The 13,304-nt window shown below is 39.6% G+C and overlaps 1 protein-coding gene across 4 annotated transcripts in view; it reads left to right on the plus strand.

Annotated features, from left to right (window-relative positions):
• LOC122986849 (neuroendocrine convertase 1-like) overlaps positions 1–13,304 on the plus strand; it is a 184,924-nt gene that overhangs the window by 4,320 nt on the left and 167,300 nt on the right. For all 4 annotated transcript variants that reach the window (XM_044358290.1, XM_044358289.1, XM_044358291.1 and 1 more), the window contains exon 2: positions 850–1,025. In XM_044358290.1, the coding sequence (XP_044214225.1) occupies positions 855–1,025 (171 nt within the window). In that variant the 5' untranslated portion in view covers positions 850–854. The remainder of the gene's footprint in view (positions 1–849; positions 1,026–13,304) is intronic.

Below are 13,304 nucleotides of genomic sequence, written 5' to 3' on the forward strand. Positions count from 1 at the left end.
GAAGCATTTGCATCAAGGCCAGGAGATTAAACGTGTGGGTTGGGAACTGGAGAGAGCGTGTTGTCTCGCTCGGGGCCCCTGATGCCAGAGTACTAGCTTTCATCGCGCTGGGTGAAAGATTTCTCCTGGACGTTTTACTCTCTATGGCTACAGGTGGGTGGTTCACATGCTGTAGGTGGCAGCCACTGTGGATTTCATGCAAAAGTACAGAGGAGGTGGCTGTGGGCAAATTGTTTCACAATTGCCAATGTTCAATACTCTGCGCTGAGATGCTGAATCCCACACTGCATAAACTCATTTGTGTAGTTAGATGGCATTTGGAGTGTTATGGTAATAGTAAAATCGTAGGTGTTTGTGCTTTTCTAATAAAGATATTTATAATGTTAGTTTTTTGAGTTCATTATAAAGAACCAATGAAGAGATGGCATATCCAGCGGGATACTATTGCATAAAAGAAAAGGTTGTCTGACAGGTAGAGCTGAAATCATTAATCTACTGAAAATTAATCGTTTCAGTTATTTTTCAAGAAAAAACGCCCAACAGTTGCTGCTTCCAGCTTGTCACTTGTGAGGATTTGATGCTTTTCCTTGTCATATATATATGTATATATATAAAAAATATAATATCTTTGGTTGGTGGACTCTCGGTCGGATAAAACAAGCAAATTGAACATGTGTTGGAAATTATATTGGAGTTTTCACTTTTTTATGACATTTTATAGACAAAACAGTTGACTCATGAGGAATATAATCACCAGACTAATCGATATCGAAAATAATTCTTAGTTGCCGCCCTACTGACATGTTTTTTTCCACTATGTGATCATTCTAAATATTTGTCCTCTGAAAGGCTCCATGTTCAGTGCAGTTGTGCTGGTGGTTGGCTGCCTGCTGCAGGGGACTCTAGCGACCACAGAGGGGCATCGTGGGACCAACCGCTATGTCTTCTACGCAGTGGAGATGGACGGAGGCATCAAAGCTGCCAGAGCTCTGGCCGAGCAGCACGGACTGGAGTTCATACAACGGGTGAGTGCATGTTTAAAACCCCTGTTATTACCTCTACCTATGGGCCTGCCATTTACATTTTCTAAATCCGGTTACTGAGGACTTTTTTTTTTTTTTTTTTCTTTCGAGAGCTGCCAAAGTGCTGACTTCTATTTCCTCTTTGAGGGGGTATCTGACTTTCATCAAATTACAGCAGTGTTTCTGAATTTTTCATATCTGATCAAAGAGCAACACATAGACCGTCCACAAACAGTGACACGCACACGTTAAAAGAAGAAAAGGCTCATGCATGCACACAGAAGTGAACACATTTGTCTGGTCAACCTTAGTTTACACCTGTGAAACTCCTATATGTAGAGTTGATGGTTGGGTCTTCACCTGTTTGCTTGAGTTTTAATCTGTCATGCTGAAATCTTTCCATTTGTCAGAGGACCAGAGGTGATTTATCCACATCAATACTTTAAAGGTTACTTTGGTTGTTGAGTCTGAAAGTGTGTCAGCGCCCTCAAAAAATGTTCTTGGCTGCACTAAAAAATAAAGGCTCCAAGCGGGTCTTGGTGAGGTGGAGTTCTTTTTTTTTTTCTTTTTTTTTTTGTAAGAATGAGATCAAAGAGGAGGTTCGAGGGGTATGTGAGATTTTGAAATGAACTTTTTCTGATTCTCTTTTATGAAAGATTCACATTCAGAAAGATTTAAAAGGTAAGAACCCTTATGAATTGACATCCATCCTTGTTGTGCTCTGTTAGATTAAGGATTTAAAAATGATTCTTTTATTTAACAATGTCTTTTTAAAATGTAAAGACTTGACTCACCAACACAGATTCTTCAGATAACTATTTGATTAAAAACATAGCACAAGCCATGATGATTATTGTTGCACCAGGCATATGGCAGAATTTGGATTGGTTAACTACATTAGATACATTAGATTGACAACTAGAAGCGTCTGACCTTCAATCCACAGAGGAACATCCAGTCAAAGAAATGAACCAAGTGAAGCAGATTTCTATTGTTTTAGTGTTGAGTGTTAGAATATTGTTTTTTTTTTTCCTCTACTGAAACTGTTATATCACACTTCCAGCCTCCAACACACACAAGTTGTTGTCCCCATATCAAGCTTTATTCATTTAAAGTGTATTACACTTAATTCTTAGGCAGCAGATTCTCTCATTGATTTTGCTCACAGCAGACCGTCAAAAAACGTGATTTGAAGTTATTGATAAGTGATACTGGAGGTGTGTGTGTGTGTGTGTTTTGACATTATTGATAAGAGTCAGTGGTGTTAGTGTGTGCCGGCCTGGTGTGAGGCTGTGTGCAGCGTTGGCTCTGGGGAACGGGGGACACACGCTCATTTCAACCTTGGCCCTGCTGCTGCTGCTTCTGCTGCTGCTGCTGCCTGGATCATGAATAAAACATCTCTTTGACCTTTTATTAGGAGAGTATTGGACAGTCCACCCCTGTCTCTGTCTTCCTCTCTCTCTCTCTCTCTCTCTCTCTCTCTCTCTCTCTCTCTCTCTCTCTCTCTCTCTCTCTCTCTCTCTCTCTCTCTCTCTCTCTCTCTCTCTCTCTCTCTCTCATTGTCCCTCATGTATGCACACAAACACCTCTGCCTCTTCCCGCATTGTCTTGTGCTCTTTTATACACCACTGAAAGTCCCTTCATGCAGCGAGCACTTGTAATGACCATTCACGTTACCAAAGCCAGATACATTCTCCCACATATATGAAGCACACTATGTTTATACATGTACACAGCACTATGAAACACGCTATATTCATGCATATACACAGTACTACGTAACACATACAGTGCTTGCAATGTTAGTTTACGTTCTGGATTTACATTTGAGAAGAGATCAACGATCCTGTAACATGTTAGAAATGCTGTAGTGGGATTTGTAGCCGTCCATTGTCATGGATGTGCAGTACGTGTGTTTGTGTGTTAATATGGTGCCCAGCAACGCCACATCCTGAGAAGAGCCTTAGACAACCCCCACTTTCCCCAGCGCCCCCCCTCGCCCCCCCCCCCCCCCCCCCCCCCAGGTCCAATCTGCTGACTGGCTCCTTTTACCTGTCTGTCGCCAGAGGCTGATGCTAAATGTCACTGACACTAAATCGCCTTTTGTTAAGTCAAACCTATTTTAATTGTGTCACCTGTGATTTGCGCCTCGCATGCGGCAAATATCGTGTATCAAGAAGAAGCCGGCGCTTCACAATTTGCTGTGATATTTTCTTTCTTTCTTTATTTATTTTTTTTCTGAAAACACTGAAGTGGAATGAAAAGTCTGACAAGCCCAACGCCAGCTCGGGAGGATTGTGATGTCTGCTGGCATTCCAGTGGTAATGCTGCATGAGTGGAATGGGAATCAAATGTCTCCATGCTGGCACTCAACATATTGTTGGTCTCTTTGATTTAGTGTACAGCATCCAGGAAAATGTCATCGCGTCTCTGCATTGTGCAGGCTTGACATATCCATTTTGCAACTGTAAAATACAAAGAAAAACAAAGCAAAATACCCGAAGTGATGTCTTTATGCCACATGGACAGATTTACAGTGATGCATTGCAATTGCTTTTTGCAGGTGCGTCTTTGGGCTGCAGACGCACTGAAGCCTTTCATGTCAGTCTTTATGATTTTTTAATGTGCGAGAGAGATCGAGTAGATTCCTCCACATTTATCCTTCCCTTGTCTTACACTGTGCTCATTTAGATATGTTTAAAGATGGCTCATAGTTTGTCAACATTCCTTTTAAAATGAGAGCGCGTATCAGCTCGTTCGCAATAAGATGAGTCGAAGGGAAATGAAGCATGTCCCAATCTGAATAAAGAAAATACTGTAAGTAAACACAACAAATGCAGTGCAGTTCACCCAGTAAGCCCTTGCTTGTAATTATTACGGCTATGTGGCAGTGCTGACATGGATTCAAAGATTACTGTCATACAATGGCGAGTTTCATCTCCAACCAAGGCTGTGGTGGTTTAATGCAATCATTATGAGGCAGGGAGAAACAGATGCTCTGACTAGGCAAGTAATGGCAGCCATTACAGGTGCAGGGTTTCACAGACAATGGCGAAGAAAAAACAACCTGAACGCGATCTAAAATAGATGATTTTCCGTTTCACTTTATGCCGGCACAGAACAACAGCACAGCGACTTGATATTACACGCTGGTAATAAAAAAAAAAAAAAAAGAAAAAGTCTCAGCTTGCAGGCTTACTTACAATACAGCCGACCTAGTTTTAAGTCACATCACATAATACTGCATTGTTTACAGGTATTATTTCTTGCTTATTTAAGATTTTGCAAATCCGATTAGAGCCAGATTAGGTCTATGTGTTGCATTGTCTTTATTTTAGCTTAGATCACTGCTTCTAGAATTAAGTGTCTGCATATATACGTGTGTGTGTGCGTGTGTGTGTGTGTGTGTGTGTGTGTGTGTGTGCGCGCAGGGGTTTTTGTCTTGAACTCTGACATCAGGAAGTCCCTGGTCTCCAACCAATGGTGAAAGGCCTCCCAGATTCCCCTTCTCTCCAGTGAGGTGGAATACTGCCGGCAGATTACCATATTATTACCATATCATTAGCATAACATTACTGCGGCACAGCTTGGCTCGCTGTCTGCGGACGTGCTATCAGCTCATCGAGAGATTCAATCCCCAGTCCGCTCCATGCTAAACCCCGCTACCCTCCCCTTCCCCTTCCCCTCCCCTCCCTCCGTACACTCGAGGTGTGTTTTCCATCCGAGTAAAGCAGATGTAATTGAGGTAGAGCACTGGATTTACCAGCTAAATGAAATCACACAAACGCTTCACGATCAGCCAGGGCCGCTGTCGTACACATTCAGAGAGCTCCCTCTTTGAAACCTCGTACCGCTGCACCCGATTCAGAATTTCTAATATCCTCTCAGAAATAGCCTCAGTCAGATGCTAAGCTATGTCAAGCCTTACTCTGGCTGGATCACTCCAGGCTGTTATGTTATGACCGTGTGTATATGTGTGTGTGTGTGTGTGTGTGTGTGTGTGTGTCTGGCAAAGGAAAAAGGCCGACATGCCACCATCTTCTCCCTCGCCCCTTCCTCTCCCTCTTCTGTAGCAGGGCACCCAGGGGCGCAGAAAGGGACACCAATCCTCTAATGGTTGGAAGCGAGGGCCCATTCCATTAGTCAGGGGGCCCAGAGTTCACCGCTGCTCCTCAGCACGAAGAGGGCGGAGGGAACGAAATGGAGGCAGGTGTTGGCCGGGGGCAACGCAGAGGGCAACACTGCACCAGCTGCATGCTGGGAAATGCAGCCCCCCCAATCTCCTTCTCTGCTTATTTCTATTTCCTCATGCAAGTATAGATGCACACACCTTGTGCATATAGTATGCACAGCACACACACACACACACGTGCATGGGATGCACACACACGTGTGCACACGCACACACACACACACACTCTTGCACTGACTTCCTATCACCCGCTTTTGTCCCCAATTTCATTCATTCCAGTAAGCTTTTCTCCATTTTCCTTATCTCTTTCTTTCTCTCTCTCAGCCTCACATGCTCATTCACTCACTCATTCACTCACGCCTATCTCCATCTCTTTCATTTTCGCTCTCTCTCTTTGCTTACCGTCCTCCGGCACCCCCACACACCCCCACCCACTCCCCTCACTCCAGCCCCGCTCATACCTCACTCTCATTTGTAAATGGAGGAATGTAGAGAGAGAGGACTTGACTGAGGAGAAGATGTGGTTTCCCTCCCAGGTGGGGAACTCTGGCGGGAGATGAAGGTAAAGAAGAAGAAGGAGGAGGAAGAAGGGGCTGAGGAGGAGGAGGAGGAGGAGGAGGAGGAGGAGGAGGATGAGAGCAGAAAGTGTGCTACCACTCCCTCTCTTTCTCTTCCTCTGTCTCTCTCTCTGGGCTGAGATGATGTATGGCTGCAAAGGCCACATGTTGGCCGTGTGATGGATTAAAGCACTTTGTAGGAAAATTACTGAGAGCGCCTCAGCACACCCGAGTCTAGCCCTTAATAAAACTCTCTTCAATATTGAAATGGAGAGAGAGAGGGGGGGGGGAGAGAGAGAGAGAGAGAGAGAGAGATAAAGAAAGATGGTGGACAAAGGCAGAGAGTGGAAGAAGAAGCACACAAACACGCTCCTACACAATGCTCTTATGGGTGATATGGAGGTACTGAGAAATAATGTCAAATTGCATGTTGTCTAGCTTGCTGTTGGATTTTCCTACAATGTTTTGTTTGGAATGGGTTTATAAAACACGCTTAGAGAGAAATAAGTGAAAGTAAACCAGATTTTATGAAGTGGTTGTTTATTATAAGATGTGTAGATGAACTTTTATGCCATGTTTGTCCTCTACACCACTTGTAGTGATTTCCATTTCTTACGTGAAATGAAGAGCTGAGCACGTTTTTGAAGAAAACACAGAATCCACTACAAACCTGGTAGTAGACTTCAGCATATGTCAGTCTTCATTTCCAAACGGCAGATGATGAGAAGAATATTTTCAACCAAAAGAAGCATTATGTTCTTAATTTTCCCAGTTAAATTGATAGTTATAAAAGAGATTTTCTGCAGAGAGTGAGGTTTTATTTTGGGTGCTGGTTCAAAAATAAGATAATTGTAGCAACTCTGAAGCAACTTACTGTAGAATATAATTACTTTGTAGGTCGGTGTTGACTGTAGTAAGCCTGTTTATGTAATACTCTATCTAATAATATAATTATTATATAATATGATTATTCCCAAGTCCACATCTATTGATGATGGAAAGAGCACTTTATATGCACCTCAATACATTTTCAATTAATGCTACTGTAATAACATTGACTAAATACAGTTATTACATTTCTATTTCTTGTCATAGTATTTTTTTTGTAATATTAATTAAAAATATGTTACACCCTTTAATGAGACTATCCTCTGTGTCCATACTGTAGGAACTTTATCAAGAAGCAGTTCTAATGTGGCATATCGATGGGTTTCACTCAAAGGATACATCTGGTGATATTTGATATTATTCTTATTGTCAATGACCAAAACTTACATTGAATATATCCATCTAACAAGTGTTGTCTGTATATCTAAATATAGCTTACTCCTTTGTGTCATAGAGCTCCACAACACATGTATGAGCCACACCGTTGCACCGGGTGACGTGTTCCTTCATTATAATGAACACACGCACTGTACTTGACTTTGAGTCAGTCCCCTATACCCGGTCCCGCTGCTATAAATACTCACTAGAGCACCAGATCTGCAGCTGACGAGACTCTCCACCAAAAACACCAGTTTAATCCTGTTTAGGTAACATTTGCTAAAAACTACAGGAGGGAGGAAGGAGTGAGTTTATATGACGCATACAAAACACCAATACACACAAGAATAAAAACACAGCAGTGAAGTGAAAGTCTAGCCACCAGAACTACTACAGAGTGGAGGCAGTGCAAATGCAAGGTGATTAACGGTGCAAGAATGATAATTACTGTAAATAATATAAAATACTTGGAAGGAAGCTGTAAAACTGTTTAGCCTTTAAAGAAGTGAAAGTATATATTTGTGATCCTTTTTTAGAGATTCACATCTTAAGCAGGAATGACTGGGTAGGAAAGCCGGAAAGTACTGAGTGACAGACAAGACATTGTTGATTTTTGTCTTGTAGTACTGTTTAAATATGTCTCAATACTATTCTTAGATTAATGCATATATTAAGTAAATTCTGTTAGACTTTTCCACCTTGATTAGAATGAAATTTAAATGGGAAACTCATACTGTAACACACAATTGATCACAAAAAGTAAGGCTAACACAAGAGTTTGTATAAAATCTGTACGATGGTCTGACGGGTCATGTTTCTTGCCCTCTTCAGCTTCTCTTTACCAATGTTTTCACTTTCACAGATAATAGTAATTAACTTTGTGTATAAAAGAATGAAGTTATAATGAACTTTAATCCTACCTTAAATTTCTCACTAAATAATAGCTTGTGACAACAATTTTTCACTTCAAGATGGACTGTAGAAGTGACTGCTGAACCCCTCATGTCCCCTCCCATCTCCTGCATTTCCTGTCAATACTATAACCAACAAGGCTTAACTGCTCACCCCATTTAGCCCTTAGCATCCTCTTCCATCACCCGGCCCTCCTCCTGTCTCTCCTCTCTGCTTCCCCATAGTTTGGGCTGTGGAGGCCGCAGCCCCTGTAGGGCTGTTAGTGTACACACCAGCTGCTGTTTTCTCCATGGGGTGTGCTGCCTCACGTGGCTCTCACACACTGCTTCAATGACTCTTGATGTCTGTGTTTGTTTTTGTTTATCCTTCATGCTTTTCCCTTCCATCCCTCCCTCTATTTCTGTTTCTCTCTCCTCTTTCTGTTTGTGTGTTGGAGGCAGTCTGCAGCAGCGGAACATTCAGCTCCTGTGGATGCTTCAGCACTGAGATGACTTAAAAGTCCAACTCTGCTTAACTGCCATCACAAGCTGTAGTACAAACCAGGGCTGAATGTAATATTTGTTTTTGAAGACCACTATGGAGATACAGTGTATATGTTTGTTGACTGAGGTTGGTGATAGCTTGTAGTGTTTATGGCAATATGTAGCATTTGTAGCTATGGTATAATTGAATTTGAAAATGGGATATTGCAATAATTACACTAAGGAGATCAGACCACTTATTTACTATGAGTGGTAGCTTAACACATTCACCATAATGCTGCTGCTTCCTAGCACAAAGAGACGGTAGCTACCAGCCCAAGAGTTTTAAAATCTGTTCCAATTCTACCAAAGGTAACTCAAATATCAAGATTTTCAATTAAGGTCAGTGCTTTAAAAATAGCACAATTAAAAACACAACATTGACATATTATCTTATAAAATTGTTTTAGTGAACTCACTAGCAAACAATTGCTTGTAGATCAAGCAGACACAGAGCAACATATGAATTCATTTGAAGTCATGTTTCAGGCCACCAGACAACTAACCATCCACCAGTATCAACTAACTTTTAGCTTCGGTCTCCGCCATCTCTTGTGGGCAATATTTGGCTCTTTAGCAGCTAAATGCTTCACTATGCTGCTCACCAGCTAGTTTGCCAACTTTGTACTGGAAGCAGTTGTCTGATGCAAATGGAAATTAATTTGCTAAGAGTAGTGAGAGAACTCAAACAGTGAATTTGCAGGCCCAAAAACCAAAACAATGTGCTAAAAGATGAATAAAACTACCTTACCTAATTACTCCCCAATCAACACAGTCTGTGACAACACAGTTTTAAAAGTAGCTCAAAAATGCAGCTAACGTTTTTTTACCTGTAACTTTTTTTTTTTTTTTTTTGTCAAATAGCACATTTTGGAAGAAATCAAACACAAGCATGCAAAAACAACCACAACAAAATAACAACAACAAAAAAACACAACACTGTTACACTTTGGTTGACACTCAGTAATTTTCTCTGTCTTTACCTTTGCCAAATGATTTTTCAATTGGTGTTTAATTCAATTTATTTACACACATGAGATCAATATAATTATATAATTGCACTTTACATAGTAGTTCCAGATGGAGTGTAGAGTCCTTAATGCCACAAGCAGAGATCAAGAGTTCTCTAAGAGCTGCACATTATGACGTATGATAAAGGTTGAGTGGGGGAAGAAACTTGTAATGAAATTCTTTAAAACTTACAATGAGAGGCTATTTTGAGGCTATGTGTTTAACAATTTTAAAAATGATCAAAAATTATTGTCGGCCTCAATCCCGGTTTTCTTCAGAAAAATATCAGATTGCAGTTAACCGGCACACACTGCAGTTCACCACTTGCTCATAAAACTACGGAGACTCAGCAGCCACATGGTTCTCCGTTCTTTATGTCTTTTTAGCTTCTGCAGGTTACGCTAACCCATTGTTGCTAACTTTGGACCCCCTTCATTTTCCAACAGTTGGGGAAACTACAGACATGACTTTTCTTGGTGTTGACAAGCTGCAGCATTTATTAACTAACACACTGTACTGTACATTTACTGCCAGATTGACAACTTAAAGTTAACCTTTTCCTCTGTTCCGCTCGTATTCACCATCACTTTCCCACCGCTGGCTCTCTCACGTAACCTTTCATACTACATGCACATAGTACGCACTGCCCTATTCCTTAAAAAAAGGAGCTACACTACCAAGAGTTTCCCATGCAATGCCATAGAGGTTAACTCAGGTTTCGGAACAGCACTGCGCAGAGGCTCCCAAACGCTATTGATTTCCAAATGAATGTATATTTGGCGTCATTATTGGCATTGAAAAAAATATTTTTTTTGGCCTGGCAGGGGCTGGCACAAGGCCTGTACTATTACAGGGGAAACACTGTCTTCATTAGTGTATAATCGCCTGAAAATAAGAATCATTGTGTTCTTGTTGCCTTAGAATGAGCCTTTTATATCTACATAGGGAGCAGTTCCTCCTCCACAGAGCTCACCATGTTGCATCGCCATGTTTCTACAGTAGCCCAGAATGAACAAACATAGAGCCAGTGTTTGGTTGTTTTGCTTTTTTACAAGTTTCGCAACCACCATAGGTTCTCCTACATGCTTGGGAGGGGGAGCCGAGGTGTATTCATTTGGTTCCAATCTGCAACCCCACCACTAGATGCCACTAAATCCTACACACTAGTCCTTTACCTTTGTTATTATATGGAAAAAATGATTTGTTTCTTGAAGAAAAAGTCCTAAGCACAGCAGCGCTAGACGCAGGCAACTGTTCAGGTAGAGATGAGCATTTCTGCGTTCAGCTCGGATATCCAACAATTCTCATGAAAGAAGCTTCAAATCAAGTCATGTTTTTAAGCTTTTTTTTTAGCAAATATAAAAGAGTTTAACAGACAAAAGGACACAAAAACATAAAAAATAAACAACATATTGAAAAAAACAAGGCATTAAGGAACAAAGGATAGAACAAGTGGATCATAATACCTGCAGCTGTTGTTGTGCTTGTAGTGCCTTCAATCTGTTTCTTCTTTCAAGTGAGTTGTTTTGAATTTTGATGCTTGGGCCTTTCAATCATATGCTGTACAGTACAGTAATCTGATTCGACACTTGAAGAGGGAGTACAGGTATTTCTATAAGAATCAATGAAAAACTGGTCAAAAATCAAAACAAAACACAGACATGAGGACAAATGTGTAATAACACTGTTGTGATCCTAAACCCAGCGAAACAATTGATTCTAAAGAGTAGGAAATTATAATCTTACTAGAAAGGCAAAGTAATATAGCAAACTGAGTTTTTATCAATAAGTTGTTATGATGAACTTTCACAGTCAAATAAAAATCATCACATCAAACACAAAGTTTCATAACATGAAAACATTTTGTCATTTTTTCCCAAATCAAGACTTGAAATAGTGTCATTGTGTTTCAATGGAAAATTTTTATTTTATTTTAATATCGTTAATGTTGTTTTACTAAATGTTGAAGAGAAACCAGCAGCTGTTTGACAGAGTTGTTCTGACTGTAAGTAGAACGCAGTTCAAGGTCCAGGTTTTATTTCAGGAAAAGCTGTAAGAAGGAATTCCCATGTACTATATTTATCAGTAGGATACTAACACAGGAAAATGTTGTATTTCTATATTTCCTGTCTAGACTATATGTCATGGTAATCGCTGTTTAGGCATCAACTGAAGTAGTAAGTGCACAAGGTTAAAGTGCTTTAGTGCTACTTATGTCTAAGGCAACATTGTAGTCAGCAAAACATATGTTACAGTGTACCACAGCGACTGTAGCTACTCATTCCTGAGGCTGTGCATTAGGTACACTGGATGCTCAAACAAAAAAAAGCCCACTATGGAGTAATTAAAATTCTATTATGTAATTGATTAACCTGTTGTTGTTGTTATATTATTATTATTATTATTATTATTGTTATTATTATTATTATTATTATTGTTATTATCATCATCATTATTATCATTATTATTATTATTTTTATCCCTGACTTCCAACTCACATAATTACAAATGACTTTTGGTCGGTGTCCAAAACACTCAACTCTAATATTTAGTCCTTATGGGAGCTTCTGATCAATTGTTCTCTCAGTGGTAATAACCAGGTCTGCTGCTGCTCCAAGGAGAAAGTCCTTGTACATTTTGTTTTTGGTTTCCCAAACTATGTATAATGAGACTGCGTTTTAGTGAAACCTTAGTTAATGCAGAAACATGGATTGGCACATCACCCAGTTGGACCCTATAATTATCAATAATATATATATATATATATATATATATATATATATATATATATATATATATATTTTTTTTTTTTTTTTTTTTGCTTTATTAACAAACAAACTAATAACATAAGTACACTTAATGTTAAGTTAGAAGAAGAATGTATTACTGCATGAATGTCTCAATATCAATTTAATGAAGAAAACCTTACATATGCCCAGAGGGAGAAGATGATGATTTTATTTTTTAAAATTTTTGTTCAATTTATGACATAAAAAGTGTCTATGCATTAATGTTTGCTGAAAATAATTTTTTTTTTTAATTTTTGAAATTAATTTTTTCCATATCCTAGAGAGGCTGTGTTTACATCTTTTCAATTAAAAAAAATCACCAAAATATGTTATTTGTCAAGGAGTTGCCTAAACTTTTGCATACAACTGTAAGTACAACAATCATCCATCTATTTTCTCAATTGTCTTAAAGATACTAATTTAGCTACGAGTCTAAAGATTCACAAAATTATGACTCAAATGCAACTATATTGTTAAAGATTAAAGTAAAATCACTACTTGAATATACATGTAGAGTTAAGTTAAGGTTTATTAATAGTTTTTAATACAATCTTTTTGCAATTACATTTTTAGCATGACCATTTTTAACATGACCATTTTTAACATGACCAAATTCACAACCTTGGGGCTGTTATATTGACGTACACTGTATTTATCATAATTTAGAACTACCTGCAGCAACATAGTCAGGCTCAGATATTATTCTCTGGAGGCTTTGTCGGACTCTCACCAGCAGTACTGTCATGCTAATCCACTATTCAGCAGTGCTCTGGACTAAGGTCATTCATTGAAGAGATTCAGTTAAGCAATCACAAGAGCTTGAGAAGAGCATTTTGAATAGTCCTTCCTGTCAGCTTATACCTCTGTCTGGAGTCTGAAGGTCTGCAGTTGAATGTTGGAGTTGTCCTCAATCGGAGAAGAGGGCGAAAGGTCAGGGTGCTGCGCTTCTGTATGCACCGTATGAGTGTCATAAATTCAATCTTCAAATGATGAAACCTTAGAAAGGATTTGAAGTAGTTTGTGTTTCTTTGCTT

The sequence above is a fragment of the Thunnus albacares genome, chromosome 8 (assembly GCF_914725855.1).
Source record: "Thunnus albacares chromosome 8, fThuAlb1.1, whole genome shotgun sequence".
Classification (NCBI taxonomy): domain Eukaryota; kingdom Metazoa; phylum Chordata; class Actinopteri; order Scombriformes; family Scombridae; genus Thunnus; species Thunnus albacares.